Source organism: Peromyscus maniculatus, chromosome 23 (genome assembly GCF_049852395.1).
Source record: "Peromyscus maniculatus bairdii isolate BWxNUB_F1_BW_parent chromosome 23, HU_Pman_BW_mat_3.1, whole genome shotgun sequence".
Classification (NCBI taxonomy): Eukaryota; Metazoa; Chordata; class Mammalia; order Rodentia; family Cricetidae; genus Peromyscus; species Peromyscus maniculatus.
The window spans coordinates 7,316,215-7,342,906 of record NC_134874.1 but is presented as its reverse complement, the minus strand read 5'-3'; the positions used below and the strand labels follow the sequence as shown (position 1 = coordinate 7,342,906).

The 26,692-nt window shown below is 48.5% G+C and overlaps 1 protein-coding gene across 15 annotated transcripts in view; it reads right to left on the bottom strand.

Annotated features, from left to right (window-relative positions):
* Cit (citron rho-interacting serine/threonine kinase) overlaps nucleotides 1–26,692 on the bottom strand; it is a 185,429-nt gene that overhangs the window by 111,308 nt on the left and 47,429 nt on the right. For all 15 annotated transcript variants that reach the window (XM_076560160.1, XM_042268508.2, XM_015997517.3 and 12 more), the window contains exons 8-9: nucleotides 23,132–23,335; nucleotides 21,517–21,670 (exon numbers count right to left, since the gene is read on the bottom strand). In XM_076560160.1, the coding sequence (XP_076416275.1) occupies nucleotides 21,517–21,670; nucleotides 23,132–23,335 (358 nt within the window). The remainder of the gene's footprint in view (nucleotides 1–21,516; nucleotides 21,671–23,131; nucleotides 23,336–26,692) is intronic.

The window sequence follows — 26,692 nt, the reverse complement described above, 5'->3', positions numbered from 1 at the left end:
GAAACTCAGATAAAGACTGGAGACTTACTGACAGAAATACGTAGGTGGCGCTAATACACATGTGTGGTGGCTAGTGGCTCATGGCTTGCAATGGGAAACTGAGTCCCAGTTCCACCCACTCACGAGCTGTGGGACCCAGGGAAAGTCACTTGACCTCTCTAAGCAGGGCAGGTTGCCGGGTCATTTCCGGTTTTGAAAAAGTCTCCCTAAGCATTGCAGCTGCCCTCAAACTCGTGACCCTCTTGTCTCCGCTTCCTGGGCATTGGGGTGACAGGTGTGCCCCCACTACACCTGTTGGATGGTTTCCTTTTGAGTTTTATTGATCTGTCTAAGGTGCTTATGATGGCTCTTCACACACAACAAACACCCATGAAGGTGACCTGTGGTCGTTACGATTGCTGCTGGTGTAGCGGGCACGCGGGTGGCAGATCTTACAGTGGTGGCAGTCTAGTGACTCTAGACACAGCTGCATCGGCATTGAAGTCTCTGCTGCACAAGGCACAGACACATCAAGGTGGATGTTTGTGTTAATTCTATCATAGCGTTTAGTTCCTCGCAGAAGTTGAATTCCCTTTCCACTATATACTAATTTATCTGTTGGAGACTAAAATAGAATTCCATTTCTGCGTGAGGAGGATGATTAATAGAGGGTTAGGAGCCACCCTCGGTGAAGTAATTATGATTTTTGAATTTCTGTACTATGAAACAAGATTCATCTGGAAAACTCTGCCATGCTCAAAGCTAGCTAACTGTGGTCAAGATTAGAAAGAGGGCCAGGGCTGACAGCACAGGCCTGTCACCCCAATTACTCATGAGGTGGAGGCAGGAGGATCACAGGAGGACCATTTGCCTGAGCTACGGATGAGCTTCAGGCCAGGTAACTAAGTAACCTGGGTAACTTAGTGAGACCCATGTAGTAGGCGAGGGGGATAAATCAGATGATAAAGTGTTTGCATTAGAAACAGGAGGACCTGAGTTCAATCCCTACATGTTAAAAAACAAATATACAAACAAACAACAACAAAGCCAAGTAGGATGGCATAAACATATCAGTGCTGGGAGGTAGACTGGAAGATCTCTGGTGCTCCATGGCAGCCAGCCCAGCCTGCTTGGTGAGTTCCAGGCCAGCGAGAGATCCTGTCTCAAAAACAAAAAGGACCGAGGCTAAAGAGATGGCTCTGTGGTTAGGAGCACTTCCTACCCTTCCAGGACAGGGGTTCAACTCCCAGCACCCACACGGCAGCTCATAACTACCTGTAACTCCAGTTCCAGATGAACTGGCGCCCTCTTCTGGCCTCCACCAGCATCGGGCGTTCACGAGGTGCATGAGCATATATGCAGACAAAACCATATAAATTTTTTTCATTTTTTTTTAAGTGAATGGTACCTAATGAATGACACAGGCTGTCCCCTGGCCTCCGAGTGCATAAGCACACATGTGTACACACACACACACAAAGGAGACTGAGATTATAGTTCAATGGTAGAAAGCTGCCTAGCATGAGCAAGACCCTGGGTTCAATCCCTGGCACAGAGAGAGAGAGAATACAAAAAGGTCAGTCAATTTTCAAGTTGCGAAGTTGGAGAACTCACAGTAACAGACTAAAAGCTAGAGACGTCAACCACTAGTCAGTGTAGCAGGAATCTTAAAAGTTCTTATTAATAAAATCAGACCCGAGCCGAGTTATTGGGGTCAATGCTGGTAGATCAGAGAGACAGAACAAGCCACAGCTATCTCACCTTGCCAGTTCCTCAGCTGGTCCTGTTTCCTCAGACTGGAAGCTTCTGTGTCCTCATCCCAATGGCTCTCAGCTGAACTGTGTTGCTCCATAGCCTGAATGCTTAATTAGCCAAATGCTTAACCAGCCAAATGCTTCTAGTTTCTGGTCCTCACGCCTTATATATCTTTCTGCTTTCTACCACCACTCCCTGGGATTAAAGGCTGGCTTTCTGGGATTAAAGGCGTGTGTCACCATACTTGGCTATTTCCAACGTGGCCTTGAACTCACAGAGATCCAGAGGGATTTCTATCTCTGGAATGCTAGGATTAAAGGCGTGTGCTATCACTGACTATCTAGTGGCTTGTCTGTTCTCTGACCCCAGGTAAGTTTATTAAGGTACACAATATTTTGGGGAACACAATACCACCACAAGTCAGGACAACAGAATCCTCTGAAAACAAGCGTCTTTGTGGGGCATCATTCACACAGCGTGAAAAGCCACAGCCTCGAAGCCAAAGAGAAGTGGTCCGGAAGTTAGTCTCCTCTCCAGGAAGGATGAGGATGCTCCCCTTCTCTAGGCCCTGTGGCAGCCAAGGAAAACAGCAACTGGGCCAGCCTGTCTACGTTTGTAGTGTCCCGGGAGCGGGCACCAGGACTTGGGAGATGAACGTGAACGCCGGCAGACACAGGTCGGGAAAGACCGCACAAACACACGCAACCCAGGACACACAGGAGGGCGCCCCTTCTTCCATACAAAGCCCACTGGGACTGGTGAGAGAATCAGTGTGCCAGGGCCTGAAAAGAAGAGCAATCTAAGCCGGGTGTGCCGGTGTGTGCCCGCAGTCCACAGACCAAGAGGTGGGAGTCACTGGAACTCTGAGACACAGGCAGAATGAAAAAAGGTAAACACCTGGATGCCACATCTTAAAACGACCCTGTAGGGCCTGGCCAAGTCCGTTAGATGCAACGGGGGGGGGGGGGGGGGGGGGGGGGAGTCTGGTGGTCCCTCTTAGGCGGGGACTACACCCACCGTCGGCATGGAAGAATCCTGGCCCTCCAGTGCCATGGACCACAATTCTCCGCGGGAACAGAGGTGGGGGGACAGGGAGAGGGGAAGTCCCAGAGATCAGCATATGGGAGGGCGCACAGGGAAGTCTCCCTGAGCTTCACTCAGCCAAGGGGGCATGCTCCCACAAAGGTCACCTTGCTTTTGTTTCCCTTCTTGCCAAAGGAGGGGTGAGGCGGCCCTTAGTCCTCTCTGCCCCTCCCCCTCACTTCTCCTACCTATAGAAACAAACCACAAACCAAAACCCGGGTCAAGTCTAAAGCCTACCATGTAGGAGACCACACTGAAGGGGGAGGCAGGCAGGACGCGGGGAATCATTCTTAGACTTCGTACGACACGTGGAAAAGGTTTCTTTTTCGGCCTTTATACACTTTGGGAGGGGAGGGTGAGGCTGGAGGGAGCCCAGAGGGTAAACGCTACGCACGTGAGCCTGGCCACCCGAGCTCAGACCCCAGGAACACATGTGCAGTCTCAGCACACGATGCAATGGGAGATGGAGACGGGAGAGCTGTCTAAAGGCTTACAGGCGAGGCGGCCTGGGGAGCGCAGCAGGGTGGCCAAAAAAAAAACGGGAGAGAGGGCGGAAAGCAGCGAGGGCTGACCACTTGAGGGGCCCTCTGACTTCCACACGGAGCACCCACACTTCCACACACGTAAATAAATAAGATTATGTTTTTCCTTTGGCTTTAAAAAAAAAAAATTGCCAGGTGGCAGTAGCGCACGCCTTTAATCCCAGCACCAGGAGGCAGAGCCGGGCGGATCTCTGCGAGTTCGAAGCCAGCCTGATCTACAGAGTGAGATCCAGGACAGGCACCAAAACTACACTGGGAAACCCTGTCTCGAACCCGCCCCCCCCCCCACACACACACCCAAAAAAGAAGAATTAGTAGGTCATTGAAATCTTCTTGATGATTAGTCTTAAGTTTATGCTGACCCGGCACACAGCAATACTGCCAGGCACGTAGTCGGTATACAATGAATGTTTAATGAGCGAATCTATGACCGAATGACTTGATCATGGACCTTGCGAAGAGAAGACGTAGCGTAGTGCTGAACTTGAAGAAGATACCTGGTGTTTGGATCAAACGAGAACGCTTTAAAGTCAAGATTGTTCTGTCTGAAAAATATGTTAATGAGCCCCTATATTAGTATTTTCCTATACAGTGTCGTGGTATCAACGGCTCTCCGCACGCAACATGCCTACCACACTACCCCATGACAAACGCATATGAAGTCAGATATTAAGCTCTTTGTTCATCACAAAAGACAAGAAGAAAAACAAGGTAGGGGGGAGTGTTTCCCTGCGTCTTTAATATTAATTAACATGTTGGAGGTGACAGCGGGGCGCTCTCTCCTTAGTGACAGAGGTAACTTTGAGGGGAGCCCCACCTCCATCCCCAGTTACAAGACAGACAGGGGAACAAAGGCTATTTTAAGAACCGAAGTTAATTTCCCTTCATAAATCCCCTCTCCCTCTCTGTCCCTCTCTCTCCCTCTCCTTCTCTAATCCTGACATTCATTAAAAGCTTTAGGGGAAAAATTTATTGTCTTCAAAACTGTTTCCTTTTCAACAGCCGTGAAGTAAGAGGCACGTGCCCTCACCTCCCGGCTCTGCCTCTTTCCAGCATGCCCCCCCACCCCACCCACCCCCCCCCACCCCCCCCGCAGCCCTCCCGTCCCCACATTTAGTTTTTCAACCTAACAGATGAAGACTGCGATTGTCTGGTTTGGGCCTAGCGTTTCAAGCTTCCTGCACAGCTGCATTCTCGCTGCTACACACCTATCAGAGCATCCCGTGGCCGCCCTCGGTGTTCATTTAATATGGATTCCGGCGGAGCAGTTCGTGACGGCAACCTGGAGTGCGGTCTAGTTTCTCAGACTTGCTCCTCCAGGAAACGTGCCACTTTACGGAACGCAATGCGTGATATACTTCGGAGTATCCGACCGGTCGTGAAGAACTGACACATTTAAAGAGAGGATGTTGGGAAACCGCCGGGCGTGGTGGCGCGTGCCTGTATCCCACAGCTCGGGAGGCTGAGGCAGGAGGGTCAGGAGTTACAAGGCCGACGAGGGCTACACAGCTTTAAAAAATAAAAAGAAAGAAAGAATGGAGGAAGGAGAGAAAAAGGGAGGAGAAAAGAGGGGGCTAAGCCTACTCCGAAACTCTGAGTCATCATCAGTCTGAGCCACTGACAGATTGCTGTATTGTACCGAATTGCAAGATGAAGGGCAGCTAGCAAGCGCCATGTCCCAGAGGACAAAGGCGCCTAAGTAGAGTGTATGATAATGCCACGAATCAGGACTGGGGACCGCGCTCGATAATGTTCAACTAATGCGCTACAATCAAAGGCACTTTCAGTTCGTCCCAGCTACATGATGTCCTGCTCCTCACTGGACAAAGTAGATGCTATACTCAAAAATGAAGATTACAAATAATAATAATAATAAAATTAAAGCTTTCTTACCTGTATGACGAAGGAAGCTTTGGCACTAGTAAAAGGCTGATGGCATCACTTAAGTGTTGGACAGTAGGTCTGAGAAGCAGAGGGTACACAAAGAGAGAGGTGGCCAGTTTGGCTAATGAGGAAGAAGTGGATTTCTGCATGTTCCACTAAGCAAGGAGCACAGAGAGGACTGAATCTCAAGAATTGGCTAAAAGGTATTCTCATGAGCTCAAGTGGAGAAAAGAGGTACTTTTAAAAGGCTGGTAGCTTGAGCAGTGGCCCCAAGAAAGCCATGGGTAAGGAGGCTGACCTCGAAGAGGAAGCCCCGGATTCAACGAGATTGAAAATAATATCAGGGAAGGTCTTAGCGGACTGGACAGATGCAATCTTTCAGTAGTCATGGTCAGAAGGGGTCAGTGCTAGAATTCCGCCCATAATGGACAGGTTTCTAATAGTCAACATGACACATTCCACACTCGGGAAGCGAGTGATAACAGAGAGGGAAGAGGTGGTGAGCAGGGAAAACCTGATGCTTGCCGCAAGAGCGGAGATCTTAGAAATACCCAGTGACGAGCTCTTACTACGAGAAAAGGGGCTGTGATGGAAAGATGGGGAATGCAGACAGCATCTGAGGACTCATGGGAATGATGCAGGCAAATAAGTTAAGTTACGGGATGAGCAAACAAAACCGGTTCACAAACAGACACATGTAAATCAGCCTGTGAGAAGAGATGGCATTGCCCAGAGCCTCAGACCCACCCCGATTTCTTTCTTCGGGGTAGAGAGTATGGTATGACCACCCAACAACATACAATATCATACAAGAAATTCGGGAATCCGACAGAGCAGATCCAGTTTACAGCAGCCACCTTAAGTAAAAAATGACCTCATCTCTTTGACTCCCCAAAGAGACAGAAGAAGGCTTTATTGAAGGTAACACTGTTTTGGCGATCAATTTTTTGCCGTGCTGTCTTGGAGATAAATGAAGAAGTTAGCACGGGAAAGCGTGTGTCAATCAATTAATCCATCTAAAGAACGCTGGCACCTGTCTGTAACAGCTAAGCTAACTGCCCTACCATTGGCGATTGCAATGGATCTCGGGTTTGTGTGTTCTGACCTACCGTACCCCAGGCCATGTTCCTCCTCCAAGTGGCTTAATATTAAGTGCTTAGGGGCTGGAAAGATGGCACAGTGGTTAAGAACATCTGGATCTCCCAAAGGCTCACAGTTCCGTTTCAAGCACCCACATCTGGTGGCTCACAACCACCTGTAAGTCTGGCTCCAGAGGATCTGACGCCCTCTGCTGGCCTCTACTGGCATCTACACTGACATGTGCACACACACCCACACAAATAAATACACCCCCTACACACACAGACAGTGATGATTAAAAATCAAATAAATCAGGCTGGAGAGATGGCTGCTCCTCCAGAGGTCCTAAGTTCAATTCCTATCATCCACGTGGCAGCTCGCATCTGTAACTCCAGTCCCAGGAGATGCAATGCCTTCTCCTCACCTCCAAGGGCACCGATAGCATGTGGTGCATAGATATCCATGCAAGACAAACACCCATATACATAAGGTAAAAGGTCTTAAAAATAAATACATCTTTAAAAGTAGTAAGTAAGTATTTTGCCAGGCAGTGGTGGCGCACACCTTTAATCCCAGCACCCAGGAGGCAGAGGCAGGAGGATCTCTGTGAGTTCGAGGCCAGCCTGGTCTACAGAGTGAGGTCCAGGATGGGCTCCAAAGCTACACAGAGAAAACTGCCTTGAAAAAAACAAAAAACAAAAAAACAGTATTAAGTATTTGTAATTGACTTACATTTTTCCCAAAAGCTTATACACTTGGAGCTGCATTCCCCCACCTCCGGGGTGCAATTGAACCAGATTTCTTCTCTATAGATTGACTTTTCCTCCCTCCCCCTTGGCTAGGTAGTCAGCAATCTGTGAGCCACCTACATTAGGCTAGAAATACTCAACAGAGGAACATTTCCAGTGGAAAGAGTCATGACTGCACTTCTCTGGGGGCCTGGATTCGGAGTGTTTCCATCAGGGGATGTCCACGGGGACACATTTCAGAAGGAGGGAGGGAGGGGCTTCGCGGCTTCCATGCCCTGGGACCTGCCACCGCAGACCCCAGCAATCTTCACTTCTGACACTTTCCCCTGAATCCCCACATCCACGAGCACAGATGCGCCTCGGTCTCTGCTGTGCCGTCCTCTTTGCCCCGGTCTCTGCTTCTCCAACACTTAAAAGTTTTTACTCTTCTTTCGAGACAGGGTCTCACTCACTCTGTAGCCTTGGCTGGCCTCAGCTCACTGTGTAGGTCAGGCTGGTCTTGAACTCAATGCCTGCCTTATTACCCTCCTGACTGTCGGGATTAAAGGCACGTGCCACCACACCTGGCTAAAGCTTTTTACTCTTAAATGTTGATTATAAACCAAAATGTTCATGCCCTGAAGTAGCTAAGAAGCAAAGTAACCCCCTCACGTGTCCATCGCCCAGCTCCACCCTCGGCAGCGCCCCCTCATTTCATCCCCCCCCCTCACCTGGCTTATCTGCTGACCGAGACGGCACACCCACTGTTACTGCAGCTAGAAAGCTCTAGTCCAGGGTTTCCCACCGGTGGTTTGCTGACATTCAAGAACAGGAAAGTCCCTGTTGATGGGGTTGGCACAGTTACATTTATCAGAGTGCTCAGCAATAATATCCTTGGTCTCTGCCCGCAATGGCACCCCCCCAACTCATCAAAACTGTCTTGAACACCACCATGTCCACCACCCATTGAAAGCGACTCCTCTACAGATAAGGATTTTTAACAAGTATCGTCGTGATGGTTATTCCATGCACGTGTAGTACGTGTGTGGGGTGCACAAGAGCAGGGGTGGTGTGGAGGTCAGAGGACGGCTCTCAGGAGTCAGCTCTCACCTTCCACCATGTACACTCCGGAGGGTGTTTTCACGTGCTGACCCGGGTCGCCCGTCCTAGAGACGACCTTGGAAGAAACATAACCAGTGCCTGTGCAGTGGCCCAGCAGGTGAGAACACTCCCGTGAGGGCTGACAACCAGAGCTGTCACAACACTCAAAAGCTGTCCTCACAGCGCGCACATACACACACACACACACACACACACACACACACACACGCACGCACGCACGCACGCACGCACGCAAATGTAATAAAAAGCTTAAAGACAAAAGACAAAAGATGCATAACCACAGGTCCAGCACCACACCCACTGAGACAGCTGTCCACTTCACACCCACTGAGACAGCTGTCCACTTCCACCCACTGGGACAGCTGTCCACTTCACACCCACTGAGACAGCTGTCCACTTCACACCCACTGAGACAGCTGTCCACTTCACACCCACTGGGACAGCTGTCCGCTTCACACCCACTGGGACAGCTGTCCACTTCACACCCACTGGGACAGCTGTCCGCTTCACACCCACTGGGACAGCTGTCCGCTTCACACCCACTGGGACAGCTGTCCGCTTCACACCCACTGGGACAGCTGTCCGCTTCACACCCATGTCTTTGCTCAATTTTTCCCCCATGTTCCAAAAGATGCCTCTTTAAGTCATGAACCAGCAAGCTGATGTCTCTTTTAACCTGAACACTCTTCTTCCTTGAGAAAAGAAGGAAGGAAGGAAGGAAGGAAGGAAGGAAGGAAGGAAGGAAGGAAGGAAGGAAGGAAGGAAGGAAGGAAGGAAGGAAGGAAGGAAGGAAGGAAGGAAGGAAGGAAGGAAGGAAAGCCATTTATTTGTTTAAGGAACCGTGCAGAATTTCTCACATCTGGACTTGGCTGGCGGTTTCCTTGGAGCATCATGTAACGTGTCTGGTAGATAATCCCAGGGCCTTCTGAATATTCACATGCAATTTTTTTTTTTTCTGTGAGCATCACCCGGGATTGTCACCTTGCTATCATATGACATTAGGGAGGACAGAGCACCTGACCTCGATTTTTGTGATGTGAAAATCGATCCATTAGTTGATGATACCACCCTGATTCCCCCCACCAGAATGTTCTCTCCAATCCTTCACCTAATGGGTTCAGCAGCCACGGCGATCATTATCTCTGAGCCGTTACTTCAGAAGTGGCTGCCAAGAGGAGGCTTTCAGACACCCCCCTTCAGCCCACATGGATTAGCACATCAACAGTTCGGCTGCTCTGTCACACGATCAACTGGGAAGATGGGATGGACACTTGGCTTTCTGTATTTACATCAGAGCAGTGAAATTGGGGTCTTGGCAACCTCGAAGAGTGACCAGCGAGATTCCTTCTGCGCATCATTATGCACTCATTTTTTTTTTTTTAATGTGTTTGGTGTGTTTCAAGACATTGCAGTCTTTTTGACTGTTCCAGGCTAGGCCAGTGGAGTTAATGTTTCAGTTTACAGGAGCCAGAAGAGTAAGTACCGAGCCTCTCTACCCCTTCCTGGGGTGAGGGAGACCAATCCAGAATGTGGGCATATCTAAAGGACAATGACACAGCTTCTTTGCCAAGTCAATGTCATGAATATATATACATATGAATGTTCAGGAGTTCTCGTGTGTGTGTGTGTGTGTGTGTGTGTGTGTGTGTGTGTGTGTGTGTGTGTGTGTGTTTTGTATGTGGGTATATGTAATTGTGGGTACAGGGGTGTGTGTGTGTGCACATGCATGCAAGCGTAGGGCCAAAGGTCAATGCCACATGTCTTCCTTGATAAACAGTCTGTCACTAACCCTGGAACTTACCAGTTTGGCTAGACTACTTGGCCAGCACATCCCAGGGACCCTCGTGTCCCCACCTCCCCAGCACTGGGTTACAGCAGCATTGCCAAGCCTGACTTTTGACATCCAGCTGGGACGCAAACTCGGGTCCCTCCTGCTTGCACAGAAAACACTCTTCCAGCTGAGCCGACTCCCCAGACCTCTAAAACTTTTTAAACCAGGGGTGTGGGGCAGACGACGTAAGCCTATCTCCACGGCTAACTATATCCCACGACCCCAACGACTCTGGGTCCAACTGTCTGGCATAATAGGGAGCCTCACAGACCCTGCTGCTGAGGATGTAAGATGGAACAACCACTGTGGGAAAAGTCGGTGGCCTCTCTGAAAGTTAAACATGCCTGCCATGTGGTCTGGCCGTTCCATCCCTGCTCTAGTCCAGAGAAATGAATGCATGCGTCTGTAGACGGGTGCCCACGTGATAAGAGCAATCTTATTTCAAGTGGCCAAAAAATGGGAGACAGCCCAAACGTTCACTAGTAGGTGGTGAGATAACCAGCAGACCCCCCCACCCCAGGGACGAACTATGACCCATGCATCAGCATGGAGGCACTTGAGAACGGTGACACGGGACGGCTGACAGCACACGCTGCACGATTCAGTTCACAGAACTCTAGAAAACACAACGAAACTACCCATGCTTGGAACTAGTTCTGCGGTTTCTAGAAACAGAGGAAGGGATGGGGGAGGATGGCAGGGAGAGTCATGGGGCACATCAAGTTTTGGGACATGTTTGTTTTGCTTAAGCCTGGTGGTGACTTCACAGGTCTATACACATATCCAAGTTTTAAACTGTAAAGCTGTGTACATTTTGTAGACTTTGTACGCCTGTTATTCCTCAACAAAGCTGTGTCCAACTGCTGGGAGATCTTTTATTCTTTATCCTGTCCTGGCTAGGGAGTGACTACCCCATTCATTTCTTCCTGCAAGGCAGAAATATTAGACAAGCACACCCAGTCTCTTTCCCCCTCACACCTTCCACGAGGGAGGAGGTCACCACGAGGTAGGAGGTCACCGAGGGAGGAGGTCACCACGAGGTAGGAGGTCACCGAGGGAAGAGCTCACTGCATTCCCCAGAGCAGAGGGGTCACTGTTTTACTAGGAGGCAGAACTGTGTGCCTCCTAAGATCCCGGCTCAGCAGGCCCTCTTCTCCATGCCTGCATCCAGACTTGGCAGGCACTCAGCCAACTGGCCACTCTTGTCCTTGCTCCCAGAGGCCTCTTCGGCAAGGCCAACCCACCTATGAAGCAAGGTTTACTATTCTTCTGTGGGATGGGCAAATTTGTCAGCATCAAAGGTCACTGAACATTAACATCTCGGGGGTCAGTCCTTTGCATATGTCCCAAACCATGGGCGCTACAGTTGAGCATCCACTCCCGGGGTGCGTAGAGCTAGCCACATTTATGCACTGGAAACTGTCCCCAACCCTCAGTCATGGACACCTGTGCCTCCCACTGTGTCCTCACGCTGTCATCTCATGTGACTCCCGCCAACGGTCCCCTTTAGTCCCATCCAACCTTCACCCTCAGAAAATGAGCGTAAATGCAATCAACACACTTCACAGAATTGATTGGAAAGCTGGCTGCTGAACAGAGTCCCAGATGTTTAATATCATTTTGAATCGTGGGCCAAATCATCTCCATGCTTGCTTTTCTGTGAAAGGGCTTTCAGCGAGCAGGAGCTGAATGGTGGGGGGACTCTAATTTCTCTGTTCCCTAACAAACCTATTCCCATCTCCCATCTCCTCCATGGAAAGGCATTATCCTACCTCATTTATCCAGTTGAAACCTGGCACTGTACCACAAAGAGGCATAAGAAAACGGAGACTCATGGAGGGGCACACTTTGAAGGGATATGGTCCATCATATCACAGGAAGCTTTATTTATGGAACATCCAGTGTGGAAATTCTCCAAAGGTCAATATTTGGAAAACCACGTTGTTGAAGAACAAACCACTCTAGACTCGTACTCCTCATGAAGCAGGACTCCTACTGACTCCTACTTAGGCCACCAGGAAGCTAGGTGATCATCCTCAGCAACATACTAGGAAATCCCTTGTTTTGCTCTGAACCAGTATTTTATTTCCTGAACCGGATACACCCTTCACTCAGATGCCCTACACCCACTCCATCTTAATATTGCAGTTGTCTCTAGAATAAGTTACCTCCATTTATAACGTAGGAGATATACTTTCAATATCTCTGGCTGTGGCCTCCAAACTCACGCTAGAGGAGAAAAGGCCTATAATCCTAATTCATAAGCATTTAGCTCCCTTTAGCCTATTCTTCCCCTTAATCACTTACCCTCTAAAAACAGAACAGCCCCCAAGAGATGCATAAATATTCCCGAATATTCCCTAAGAGGCTAGTCTGCCTCTCTTCATCATTCCTTCTCCATGTTCTGGCCGGCTGGTTCCTGCACTGCTCGATGGCAGCCCACTGTCTCCCTCGGCTCCCCCTCCCACTGCTGACACCCAAGGGGCCTCCATTCCTCTTCCTTCCTTCCTCCTGTCCCTACAGAGACCAGGAGACTGGCAGAGGGACACATTTCAGCGTCAACCAAGCCTAACAAAGAAGCTCACCTCTGTCCTCCTCCAAATGGTTATCAAAACAAAACCCTGCCAGATACCTGGCTCAGGCAACGGCAACTTTGAATCTGGCAGCTTTTAAAGAGGTTGGAAGCATGTGAGCAATCACGTCACATGTCCCGTAGAGATAATGCTATCCTACAGGCAAAATGCTGAAGTACAGAAATGGAAGACAAGTGGTAAGACTATAAGGGAATTTTTTAAATTTTTATTTATTTTTAATTTTACATACATTGGTGTTTTGCCTGAATGTGTGTCTGTGTGAAGGTGTCTGACCCCCTGGAACTGGAGTTACAGACAGTTGTGAGCTGCCGTGTGGGTGCTAGGACTTGAACCTGGGTCCTCTGGAAGAGCAGCCAGTGCGCTTAACCACTGAGCCATCTCTCCAGCCCCAAAACTATAAGGGAATTTTATTCGAGATTAAGACAAGAGCTGTCCACAAGAAATTGACTTCAGAGCAGTAGTCTTATAAAGCCTTGGCTTCATTCTTTTCCAGTGATACACGAAAACACCCTGCCAATAAGAACGTCTAAATTTTTGTTTGTCTGGTTGGCTGGTTTTGTTTTGTTTTGTTTTGTTTGAGACAGGGTTTCACTGTGTGGCCCTGGCTATCCTGGAACTCACTCTGTAGACCAGGCTGGCCTCGAACTCAGAGATCCTTCTACTTTTGCCTCCAGAGTGCTGGGATTCAAGGTGTGCGTCACCACTGCCCAGCTGAACACCTATATTTTTAAGAAGCAGAACAAAGATGCCATCTAGAGTACAGGAGGCGATGATAATTTATATCACCATAGAATTCTCCAGAAAGTTACACAAGAAACTCATAAAAGGAGAGACTTGCTGTGGGATGGTCTGTATGTCAAATTGCTCTGATTGGTCAATAAATGAAACACTGATTGGCCAGTGGCCAGGCAGGAAGTGTAGGCGGGACTAACAGAGAGGAGAATTGAGAGAACAGGAAGGCAGAGGGAGTCACTGCCAGCTGCCGCCATGACCAGCAGTATGTGAAGATGCCAGTAAGCCACAAGCCATGTGGCAAGGTATAGATTTATGGATATGGATTAATTTAAGCTATAAGAACAGTTAGCAAGAAGTCTGCCACGGCCATACAGTTTGTAAGCAATATAAGTCTCTGTGTTTACTTGGTTGGGTCTGAGCGGCTGTGGGACTGGCGGGTGACAGAGATTTGTCCTGACTGTGGGCAAGGCAGGAAAACTCCAGCTACAGAGACTGGACATGAGATGGGAGATATTACTGACCCTACAACTGTCTGTATCAATTAGTTTTTTGAGATTTATTTTTTTTTTAGATTTATTTTTATGTGTATGAGGGTTTTGTCTGCATAATGTATGTGCATCACATGTGTGCCTGGTGTCCAAGGAGGTAGGAAGAGGATGTCAGCTCTCCTGGAACTAGAGTTGAGTTAGAGACCATTCTGAGCTACCATAGGGCACTGGGAACCGAACCCAGCTTCTCTGCAAGAGCAACAAGTGCTCCTAAGTGCTTAGCTCTATTTCCAGCCCCTGGTATCGCTCAAAACTTCCACCACTCCAGCATTCTCAAAATAAACAAAAGCTAAAGAGGTACATTTTATTTAGTGGTATTTGAGGTAGACTGGTGGTATCTACTGAAATTCCTAGCACTTGGGAGGCTGAGGCAGGAGGATCATAAATCTGAGGACATCACAGGCCACATAGTAAGATTCTATCTTTAAAACAACAACAACAATAAGCAGCCTTCACAAACAACATAAAAGCAAAATAAAATGGCTAGAGATGGAAGGACCTGAATTCCACACCTACCACAGACAACTACACGATCCGTGACCGACACCAAGGGCTCATGTCTTCAAGCCCCAGTGTCGTCGTCGTCGTGTGTATTGTGGGATTCATTCTAGGCATGAATGGAGAAGAACAAAAGAGGCAGTAAGGTGCACAGTGTGCTTTGCAGAGCCTTGGCACATGGTGGGTGCTTAGCCTTCCAATAACTTGCCTAAGAAGTAATAATGAAGGGCACTTAATGCATCCTCCATCAATAGGGATCTAGACAAGAGTAAACGGGAGAGGGCCGGGCGGTGGTGGCGCACGCCTTTAATCCCAGCACTTGGGAGGCAGAGCCAGGCGGATCTCTGTGAGTTCGAGGCTAGCCTGGGCTACCAAGTGAGTTCCAGGAAAGGCACAAAGCTACATAGAGAAACCCTGTCTCGAAAAACAAAAAAACAAAAAACAAAGAGTAAACGGGAGAGATACGCAAATTCCCTTTTGCTATCAGACGAAGAAGAGGTACACCATCATCTTGAGGGATGTGAAGTCTACCTGAAAGAAAAGCTTTAAATTCACTCCTCAAAGGTATAGCAAAGCCGGGCAGTGGTGGTGCACACCTTTAATGCCAGCACTCGGGAGGCAGAGGCAGGCGGACCAAACCCTGTTTCGAAACAACAACAAAACAAAGGTATAGCATAAAATCCAACAGTTCTGGGCCATGGAGATGGCTCATCAGGTAAAGGTGCCTGCTGCCAAGTCTGGGAACCTGAGTTCGAGTCCCAGGACCCACAAGGTGAAAGGAAGAAACCGATTCCCACCAGGTGTCCTCTGACCCCACACACATACTCACGTAAATAAATAAATGTAATTTTTAAAAATTAAGCCAACCATTCTAAACGGTTACATCCACCATGGGAGTCCCTAACCAGAGAGCAGCCTCCCCTCATCCTGAGCCTAGAAGTCAAAATGAGGAAGACCCACAAAGATGAGCAAGAAATGCTAGGCCTGACACATCTGATTTTTCTCCTCCTCGGTAGCTTCGTACACTAATATGCACGGGGATCACCGAGGGATCTTATTAAAAAGCAGCTTCCGACTTAGGACCGAGGCTCCGCGTCTCTAACAAGCTCCCAGGCGATGACAATGTTATTGGTCCATGGACCACAACACGAGCAGAAAAGTCCCACTGAACCTCCACAACAGTTCTGAACTTATTAGCAAGAGCCGTCTTGAGGGATTAACGTTACTGGAATGTCGTTCTTCCTCCTGAAAATTCCCAACTGGGGCAACTGTCTCCCTTGAGTCCCCGCCTCAAGGGACCGTGAGCAATGTATGGAGACGTTTTTTGAGTCTCACAACTGCAGAATGGGATGCTAAATGACGGTGTGGGTAGAGGCCAGGGATGATGAGAGGCACACTGTAATTCACACAGCAGACCCACAACAAAAAAAAAATCATCTGGCCCCGAATGTCAGCAGGGCCAACGTTGGGAGAGCCTGCTCTAAAAAACATAATGTCCTTTCTTCACCATGCACCTGAGGCTACAAATCCTAACGGTAAAAGCAAGCCATCGATCCAATGGCCTTGCCCAGGTTGGCTCTGAGACATGAGGGATCACAAGGTGGCGGGCGGATGCTCTAAGTAGAGAAGGGTCTCCGGGTCTGTGTTTTGTTTAAGGTCAGGCATACGGGATTCAGGAACCCGGTGGGGGAACCGACAGCACATGAAACCTTACAGTCCTAACAACTGTTCAGGACCACAGCTCTATTCAAGCTTATCCAGGACTTGAAGCTCCGTGTAGGCAGGAGGACCACATTCAGATGTGCTTCATGCAGGGCCGAGGACCTGACACAGCACCTTGCACACTGCAGACGCTCAGATGCCCGACTGAATCTTGCCACTTCCAAAGTTACTTCAACTCCAAACATTCTCAAACAGGCCCAGAGGCTAACCGGCTCACTCCAGTGCGGCATGGGCTGTCATTCACCGGCATCACTACCACTACCATCACCGCTTACCGAAATTGCTCATTTCGGAAAGAGCACGGGTTTTGAATCACGTGGATTTTGACACAAATCCACACCCATTCGCTGATCTTGAGTAAGTTACCGTATCATCCACATCTGTAAGATGGATCTAAAACCCACGGGTTTTAAAACAATACCATGTCATACATTAGAATTTCTTGAACTGGGATAGAATAAACGTAGCCTACGCTGCTAAAGGACTGCAATTTTTAAAAGAGGAAGCTACACGGTACTATTTACTTTATACACAGGATCTTCCAACACTGTCATTCAGCGATGGGTAAGCACGGAATCCCTCCTCTTCAACCAGATGTCCCCACCCCTCCCACGGGTTTACAGTCACGTGACTAAATGTTTGCAGTCTAACTACCGACTGCCCAGGGCCAGGCAGAACAGGGAAAGGGACATCTATTTGGAAAGGGAAGATGATCTCAATGGCGTGCCATCAGCATGGGCTCGCCACCGAGTCCCTGCTGGAGCAAAACAAAATGTACTCTCCGCTAACAAACGCTACAGACCTGGAAGACAGGAAGAACTTGGCGAGAACTGCCTCGTGTTGAAAACAGTGGAAGACCCAAGAGGAAAGGCCCGTGTCAGGAGTGATAACCAACGCTGGTTCTCCAGGACATGAGCCAGAAACACTCAAGGAGAGACTTCACGGTCACCTCTCGCACTGACGCCATCCTTGAGACACAAAGCCCTGGGCGAAAGGTGTTAAGTATGCCAGTTCCGTTGGGGGGAAAGATTTTAAAAGATGTGGCTCTGGGAGAGCGCCAGACAGCAAAACCTTCCCGCTGACAGGACCAGAGAGATGCCAAGGAACGCCAACAGTATGAGGGTGGAGAGCGCTGACTGGCTCCCAGGAGGAGAGAAAAGTCAAGCTGGGTTAAGACCGGAATCTGAAACACAGGAACTGAACTGCCCAGGGCAGCTGTTAGGGTTCAGGAGCCCCTGGAGCGCAGCCCTGGAATAATGACAAAAAACTGCAGCATCAGGAAACACAACCTTGCAGAGGGGTGGGAAGGAGACATAGAGTGATGGGTGCCTGGACACCCAACAGCACAGCGCCGTACAGAGTCCTCCATTGGCTGGGAGAATAAAACCCCCTGAAACGGGTCAGATCCCCAGGTCACATGCTCTTGCCCACAACAACTCCAAGGGGCAGGGCCTAGGAGGGCAAGGATGCTCCGCCTGGCCTCCCTCACTGAACTTCCTGTCCTGTCACTCATCAAGCTGCCTGGACCCTTCGGAAACGGCATTTCTGCATCCCGCCAGGACCACCTCTCGAGATAATGCGCTTTCGACGATTATTACCTGCTGTGTTAAGCAGTACTTTCTTTCACTGGCTACAACAAGAAAACGAAGAAGGGGTGAAACGGCAGAGAGGCTAATGTCGCTTTCATCAAGGGACAATATCATGTTGCGGGAAGCGGAAACACTCAATAGCCGGGATCATAAGGCATTGAAGTGGTGACCGTGAGCTCGGGAAACTTTGATGACTACAAGGGTTCTGGCCTGAGGAGAGTCACTCCATGTGTGTTTGTGAGAAACGGAATTGGACAAGGACGTAATTTATGTTAGAAAACAGCTCAAATCACTTGGAGTAGAGCAACGTTCTGATTCACAAGGCCCTGAGCTGATTGCAAACACACACACACACACAAAAGACAGAAACCTGCTAGCAGACGCCGGGTAAAGACCATGCCTCTCCGCATGGTCAGGACCCACCAGGCACTACCAATCCTCAGAGAGAATGAGGAGTCCAGCCCCAGCTGAGCTACCTAACCTGACTGAGCCTAGCAACATCCAAACAAACACCTTCCTGTGTATGGGCCATAACAGAAGAGGGACCCGAGCTGGTAAAACTGGTGAAACCTGTTGAAAGTCTCAAGTTTAAGTAATAATATCATCAGAAAAATTTAGTCTGGGCTTTGACAAGTGAGACATTGTTCTGTAAGAGCTATCCAACATAAGGGACTAGGAAGTGAAAGGTCCAGAGACAGGGCATCAACTCGGCAATTTTTCTGGAAGTCTGATAGTACAAAACACAGGTTGATTGAAATGAAAAGAATTTCTTTATTTAAACAAACTTATTTTGCTGGGTCTTTGGAGCCATTAACTAGACCGGGAGCGGGCAGTCAATAAAAATCATGCGCATATGTGTGCACGCACACAGGTGAGCATGTATGTGCAGGTGGCCACAGACACTAGAGAGGCCATGGGCTCCCCTGGTGGTTGTGACCTTCTGCATGGTGGGGGGAGGGGGGGGATATGAAACTCTGGTCCCCTGGGAGAGCAGCAGGCTGCTGGTCACTGATTCCCTGAACAAAACAGCACAGCACCGATTCACGGCGTCTCCTATCAGGGTCAGAGTTCACCCAGGCGTGACGTGAAGAAGACACGGGAGGGTGTTACACCCGTATATGCAGGTGGTGTGTCAATTTATATAAAGATGAACCTGGGCAGCCTCGGATGTGGGTATCCAAGAGGGAGGGGGGTTGTCCCGGGAACCACCCCCCCCAACCCCACCCCCGCAGCAAGGAAGGGCAAACTCTCATAGCAAAAACAACATCAAGCCCCTACCAAAACACAAAATAAAGTTACTCAGATAATTAACCGCCATTCACCGACTTACCTCGGTGGAAATGTGTTGTTAGGCATAATTAGCAAGCTCATGCATAAAAACATTAATTGCTTGTTCAAGAAGATGAGATAAAAAGGCAAGACAAGAAAAGATTAAGTGCCTGAATAGCATCTAAAGGATACTCTATCAAATCTTTCTAAAAGCGCTAATGGAAAGAATGAAAATATATTACTGATTAAAAAGTCTCACCTTTGGAAATTTGGAGGGAATCGGCGGAATACTAAGAAAAACAAACCAGTGTGACTACCAGAACGCTATGGTTGGGCCGTCTCTTTTGAAAGGCCATGTGCTGAAAGCTTGGTCGTCACACTGTGGCGCTCCTGGGAGGTGGTGGCACCTTTGCAGGTAGGGCCTAGTGTCACACGACCCTAAAGGGGATGTTGAGTCACGGGTCCTTCCCACCCATCGGGAGGAGAATAGGCCTCACTGTGCATGTGTGTACCTCCAACAGCAGTGCATTGTGCCACCACAGGCCCGAAGCGTCAGAGCGGAGACCACGGGTTGAAACCTCTGAAGACCATTAGCCCTGATCAACTCTTTCCCACCTTAGGTTGATTTTCCTTGGCTATCTTATCACAGTAAAGGCTAACACTCGGAAGAAAAGCCGTCAAAAGGATTTCCAGAGATACAGTCTACCGCCAGGTGTGGTGGCACACGCTGAGTTCGAGGCCAGCCTGGTCTACAGAACACCCTTTAGGACAGGCAGGGCTACACAGAGAAACCCTGTCTCAAAAAAAAAAAAAAAAAAACAAAAGAAAGAAAGAAAGTATTCTAGGCCGGGCGATGGTGGCGCACACCTTTAGTCCCAGCACTCAGGAGGCAGAGCCAGGTGGATCTCTGTAAATTCAAGGCCAGCCTGGTCTACAGAGTGAGCTCCAGGACAGTCAGAGCTACACAGAGAAACCCTGTCTTGAAGAAATACGGTCTACTGAAATACCTCAGCAGGTGTTAGAGAAACAATCAACATGGCTTTTGACTCAAAAGACTGGATCCCAACAGTGACAGTCAGTGTTAAGAGTCAACTTGACAGAATCTAGACTCTCTGAAGAGTGGGACCCTGGGCACACCTGGGGGAGACTGCCTAGTTTGTGTTAACCGAAGTGTTAGGACCTGCCCACTGTGGGCAGCACCATTCCCTGGGGAGGAGCCTGGATCGTAGGAGTAAAGAGAGGAGCTGAGCTGGGCAGCAGCATGCACCACGTGACTATGAAATGACCAGCTGCTTCAAGCTCTTGCCTCTTTGATTTAGAGGCCATGCTGGTCTGGACCCTCCAACTGTGAGCAGAATAAACTCCTGCTCCTTGAAGTTGCTTCGGTCAGAGAATTTTATCACAGCAATGGGAAAAAGCCCACACACCAGCTACTCTTCTCAACTGAAGGTACAAGAGCTTACACAGTCCTTTGTCCTAAACAGGGACAGATTTCTCTGAGTTTAGAATATTTAGATGTAGGCTGAATGAAATACCATGAAGTTGGGACCCATAACTAAGCATAGATTTCCCTTATGTCCTACACACATAGCCAGAAGGTAATTTTATATATTTAATGCAACCCCTCATGAGGGTGCACATGGAATTTCCATTTGGGATATCAGATTGGTGCTCAAAAAGTTTCAGATTTTGGAGTATTTCGGGTTTTGGTTTTGTTTTGTGGGGTTTTTTGGTTTTTTGGTGTTTTTTTGATTAGGGACGTTCAACCTGTAATCAGCACAGCTCCAATTAGAAGCTCAGAGTTGAAGCCTAAAAACAGCTTCCAGTTCCCTGTCTCCCATCAGCACCAAAAATAAACACACCCAACACCGCCATTCTAATCTATGCTGATCACTGGGCCAGGTCATGGGGTGACCTTCAATCAGCAACAGACCAAAAAAAAAAAAACAACAATGTTTTCAAGTCTTCAAAACAAAATCACCAATTCATAAAAATGCATAGATAAATAAACATGTTTCTTGGTGTTGTTGATAAATCGGATTCTTGTCCTTTAAGGAAGTGATTCAGTTTATACTCTGATTATCTGATTACATACACAGTGAGGTGTGAATGGGGCCCGGGATGTATGCACTACAGACCTTCCGTGCTTGGGAGCAAAGAGGCCCACACAGTGGGAGACATATGAACACAGCCAGCTGCTTATGGTTCCAGCCCAGGCTTGGCCCTCCACAGAGCCCCAGTGCCCGATCTCCGCGTCTTTTTCTCTACTGAGGATGAAATAACTGCGTCTGTGTTTCCTCTTGGAAGAAACTGTCACACCGAGGCACCACCTTTGAACGCCACCATCTGTACCTCGAACTCACTCCTAGACATTTTCTGAAGGCCACAGACAGACAGAGCTTGGCAAGTGACCCACTTCTCTGCAGATAGTGATTACTCAAAGACAGCTGCATCCTTAGCTCTTTCTGCGGCTGTAAATAACGAGAGCCTTTATGTCAAGTCCAGACTGCCTTCTCAATCCCAAACCCAAGCCGAAGAAGGAGCACGCTCTACTTACAGTCACGAATGTTATTCCAGTCGGTCCTGGCAAAGAAGGGGTGGCAGCACAGACCCTCAAACTTCAGTCTCTCTTTCTGGCCACACAGCAAACTCTGAATCAGATCAAGGAACTCACTGCTAACTTTGGGGTCATCCGGAAACTTCAAAAACCGCTATTCAAAAAAACAAAAAACAAAAAAAAAATTTTTCTTAAATTATTTCCTTAGCAGTGATTCAGTGTATGGCCCTGAAGTGAAGAGAGAATTTCTCATACATATAACTTCTTTTCATTCTTTTTTTTTAAAAAATAAAGTTTGGTGCCCTCATAACTTTAGACCAAAGGCATGTTCCTGAAATAAGTGGTCTGCACACATCAATAGGCCCTAGTTCCTTTGTTGGGGTTCAATGGCCTTCGTGGCTTGACCTGTGCTTCCTTCTCCCATCTAATCTCACACACCCCCATCTCTCTCTCTCTCTGTTGTCCAACAGTGAAGAGTTATTTCAGGCTCCCTGTTCATCTCATGCTGTTCTCTCGGCCTAGAACTCCGTCCACCAGCGCCAGCCCCCAGCTCTCGCCGGCTGCTTTCCTGTCTGGCGTTCCCTCCCACATACACCCTCTATACGCCACCTTTCCTTGCCTACTTTTGGTTTTTTGAAACAGAGTTATCATATAACCCAGGCTGGCCTGGAACTCAAAATATAGCCAAGGATGCACCTGCCTCCAGCCGCCCAGCGTGTGTTCCCCTTTTGTACGGACATGATGTGCTACGGTTTCTGCGGGATGATGGGAGAGATGGTGGAGATGGTCCCCTGGCTCATCACTGCTGACCTGGTACCCAACAGTACCTAGTACAGTTCGGCTAAGCCTCAATTACTGCATGATCAGACTGAAATGGAGGATGAAAATTAGCTCTAGAGGGAAATTTCAACTCAAGAGAAGCCTCAGTAATAGTGTTTGTACATTAAAAAAATATATATGCATCAACCATTCCAGGAAAATGAAAATTGGATGAGATATAAAATCCAAGGGAATGAGGCCTCTTTTCTCCCTTAAGCCGAAACTAAAAAAAATGGGTTCATCATGTTCTTTAGAAATGGGCTTAATGGAGTGCAAGTGTACTTATTAGAAAGTGGTTTTAATTCTACTTTATGCATATTTGTGTGTGTACACATACATACATTACTTCAATTCTAACTGATCTGCTCACTTCTTCCCCACTTGAGAATCATGGCCTCAGAGCCAAACAGCCTGTGATGTTTCAGGCAGTTCACTCAGCCTGGTTTCTTCCCGTCTGGTTTCTTCATCAGCGTGTGAGGCAGTAACATCTACCTCCCAGGGTTGTTTGAAAAAGAAGGGAGCTAATAAGCTATCTCATTGACTCCAAGACTCACACTTATGCACATTTAACAACAGTGAACTCAAGATGCATTTCACAATCAATAAGAAGATGGAATTAAAATGGCAGCCATTTTTCCTTTTCAGAGCTACGGAAAGCGCTGAAGTGCCCTCACGATGACTGACAGCTGCGATTCCGAGAGCTGCTGTGAAGAGCGAGCTCAGTGGCGCTTTCGGCAGAAACCAAAGCTGTCTGCTTGACACGGGACCACTGCTTCAGATTCTAAGGAGCCTTCACCTGGAAGTTCATGATGTTGTTGAAGGTGCGGGCGGAGGTTCCCTCGGTGAATGGGGTTCTCCCGTAGACCATCTCATAGGCGACCACTCCCACGGACCACCAGTCACACTCCGGGCCATAGGTGCCTCTCCGGTCCTCATTCATCATGGTCAACACTTCGGGAGCCATGTAGTCTGGGGTCCCAATGGGGAGTTTGGCATCCACCTAGACACCCGTAAATGAAATGAACATATCACACTCTCAATTACCCACCAGAAGGTGCCAACACCAGCATCAGACACCAACCGATTCGCCAACGATTACTATCCACCCATGCCCTTAAACCTCTATCAAGTGTTACACTATCAAGAAATGCCAGTGCTTTACTAACTTTTAAAGGGGGGGAAGGGGATAACACAACCCAAAGGCAATCAGATAGGGTTTGCTGATGACATATACTGTTTCAGTATACAACTGAGTGAAGATGGATTTCCTGGTACAAGTTACTGATACAACAGAACTTTCTAGCCAATACTAAGGGACTAAACCCAGGACCTTATAAAAGATAAACAGCATTCCATCTCCACCCAAGCTACATTCCCAAATCAACAGAACTTCTTTATATGGCAACGTTGGGCTGAGGAGATGACTCAGTTGGTAAAGTGTCTGTTGTGCAAGCATGAAGACCCCAGTTCAAATCCCAAAACCCACATACAAAAACTGAATGTAGGGGTACGCCTACAAATTCCAGCACTGGAAAGACTCATATGAGGGGACCCCAGGAGCTTTCTGCTGGCCAGGCTACCCAAATTGGTGAACCCCAGGTTCAGGGAGAGACTCTGCTTCAAAATATAAAGTGGAGAACAGGAGAGGAAGAGACCCTGTGTTGACCTTTGTTCCCCACATCCATGCACGCACATATGTGAGCACACTCACATAAACCACACATGGAGGAGGGAGGGAGAGGGAGACAGAGAGAGAGGGAGACAGAGAGAGAGGGAGACAGAGAGAGACAGAGAAAGAGAAGAAGAAGAAAAAGGAGGAGGAGGAAGGAGGAGGGGGAAGAAAAAGAAGGAAAAAGCCTAAACATGAATCTATGATATAAGATCAATCTATTAATGAAAAACTGGAGACTAGCTGGCAACGCAAAGACAGCATGAAGTCAGGCTAAATCTCAAGTCTGAGGAAAAAAAAAATGGAAAATGGCCTTGGGATCCATTTCCTACTTCGGCCCACCAGCAGGGCACAGCGTGATGAGTGAGTCCCACCCAGGCTGCATGTTAATGAGTTCACCTTTCTCTCTGGCTCCCTGGCCCCCTCGCTGTTCGGAAACCAGGTCTCGCCAATCCTTCCGCGCCCGAGCTGAGCTCTGCCCGTGGCAAAGGCAGACCAGGACACCGCAGGAAGTCTTCCGACAGAGCCAAGCACATTCCATTACAGGGACCGTTCTCCCTCTGTGTCCTGAGAATTCCCGTTTTCGTGTTTAAGGCCTTTGTTTCTTGAAATGATGCTGATCAAAGCATTAGACCCCCTGACCCTCACTGGGGGATTCGGCAAGTCGGCAACCCCTTTGATCTTCAAAACTGTTTCTCAGGTTTTACTGAGCATGAAATGTGAAGGTCTGAGGACACCTGTTATCAAAGCAGAGAGGCCTGACTTCGGATAGCAGTGGTGACCGAAGCCTGTCCCCCACAGCACTTATGGCCCCCTCCTGGTCAGCAGTTAGACTGTGCCGAAAAAACCCCAACAACTCCTCCTTAAAGGATTAAGAAGTGCCCCCAACAGAACCCAAAGATCTAGGGGACATGGCCACACTCCCTTACAGATGGACTCTATATTAAGAAAGCGGGCAGGGCGGTGGTGGCGCACGCCTTTAATCCCAGCACTCGGGAGGCAGAGCCAGGCGGATCTCTGCGAGTTCGAGGCCAGCCTGGGCTACAGAGCGAGATCCAGGAAAGGTGCACAGCTACACAGAGAAACCCTGTCTCAAAAAAAAAAGTAAGAAAGTGGATTTAGGCCAGGCGTGGTAGATTAAGAGTTCTGGTCTAGGCCAACCAGGGCTTGTATAGTAAAGCCTGCTGAAGAAGAGGAGGATGAGGACAGGGAGGAGAGGGAGGGCAAGTTTGCTTTGACTGATTTCAAAGTCTTGAGAGGAAGGGGGGGGGTGTTTAGAAGCAGGCACTACAAAGCCTCCCTCCCCAGTGATGGGGTCAGATGAGGCTCTTTCAGCTGTGACATCAAGCTTGTCTATCCCCTACCCAAGAAGTGAGATTTTCCTGCAAGTCTCTCATCCCCTCGTTTTTATTCTACTTTTGTATGTGTGTATACATGTGAACATATAACACATTCCTGTGATTATCCCACACTCTTTCTCACATGTATATATAAAACAGGAATATCAGAATATTCCTCTAACTTCCACATTCTTTCTCTTATGTATTTACACACACACACACACACACACACACACACACACACACACACACACACGTATAGTACAGGAATACTGAAATCACCCCTGTCCATCTCCCGTTCCCTCTCCCTCCACCCCTTTCCCCCGGGCCCACTCTCTCACGTAGGTTTTCCTGGCCTCCCAGGAAACAGTGTGACGCCGGCACTTCTGACCCTGAGCAACAGCGATGCTCTCCAAGAACCCATTCGAGAACGCTCCCCAGTCACAGCGCATGAGAAACGACAGGCAGGCCTGTGCTGGGGGAACAGTGAAGGCACAGAGGGGGCACTGAGTCTGCACAGGGGCGCAGTGTGACTTAACCCCGAATCCAAGAGTAGCTGACGCCGGGCAAAGGCCTTGATGTCAGCAGTTTGGGTCTTGTTGAGGTAATGTCTAATTCTCTTGCAAGCACAGGAACCACACAGCTGTTAGGGGGATGTCATTTGCTGTGGTTAGGGTCTCTTCTGCTGCCACACGGTATGTTCTAGACTATTCTGCCCTCCTTGTTTGCAGCGGACGACATGATCACTTGTTCACGTCCAGTGAGCTAAACCTGACTGGGCCGGGTTTATTAGGATGGCCAAATCCAAGGGTAGACACCGTCAATACCTCATTTCTAAACTAATGATCAAGACGAGTCAGATAATAACCCTGCAACTGTGCTCATCTCATAACGGAAATGTATAAACATTTGTACATATTATACTTATTTATGTCCAGTAACTATCTAAACTCGATTAGCAAGCCACAAAAGCGAAACGACCTGCTCGTCCGTCATGCAACTTCAACCACTGTGCTCATTAGCAGTTAACAAAGGTTTTTAATGATTACCAAGTTTCCATTAGCCACTGACCCCCAAGCATCACATGGGCTCTCCCACGTGATCATGAGGCCTTCCCCACACTCCTCTGACAGAAACTCAGTAGCTAACCTGGGTGAGATATTCAAAGTGACCTAGGCACCCATGGGCCCACAAAGGGCGCTGTCTGACTGGGTCCGGGCATTCCTCACCTTTAGTTTTAATTCTCACACAGCTAACGGAGAAATTAAAACCACTGCGGCAGGAGACAGAAGAGCTGGGCAGAAATGTCTGCCACATTTTAGGAAGGCAGGGAAAATGAAGGAAAATG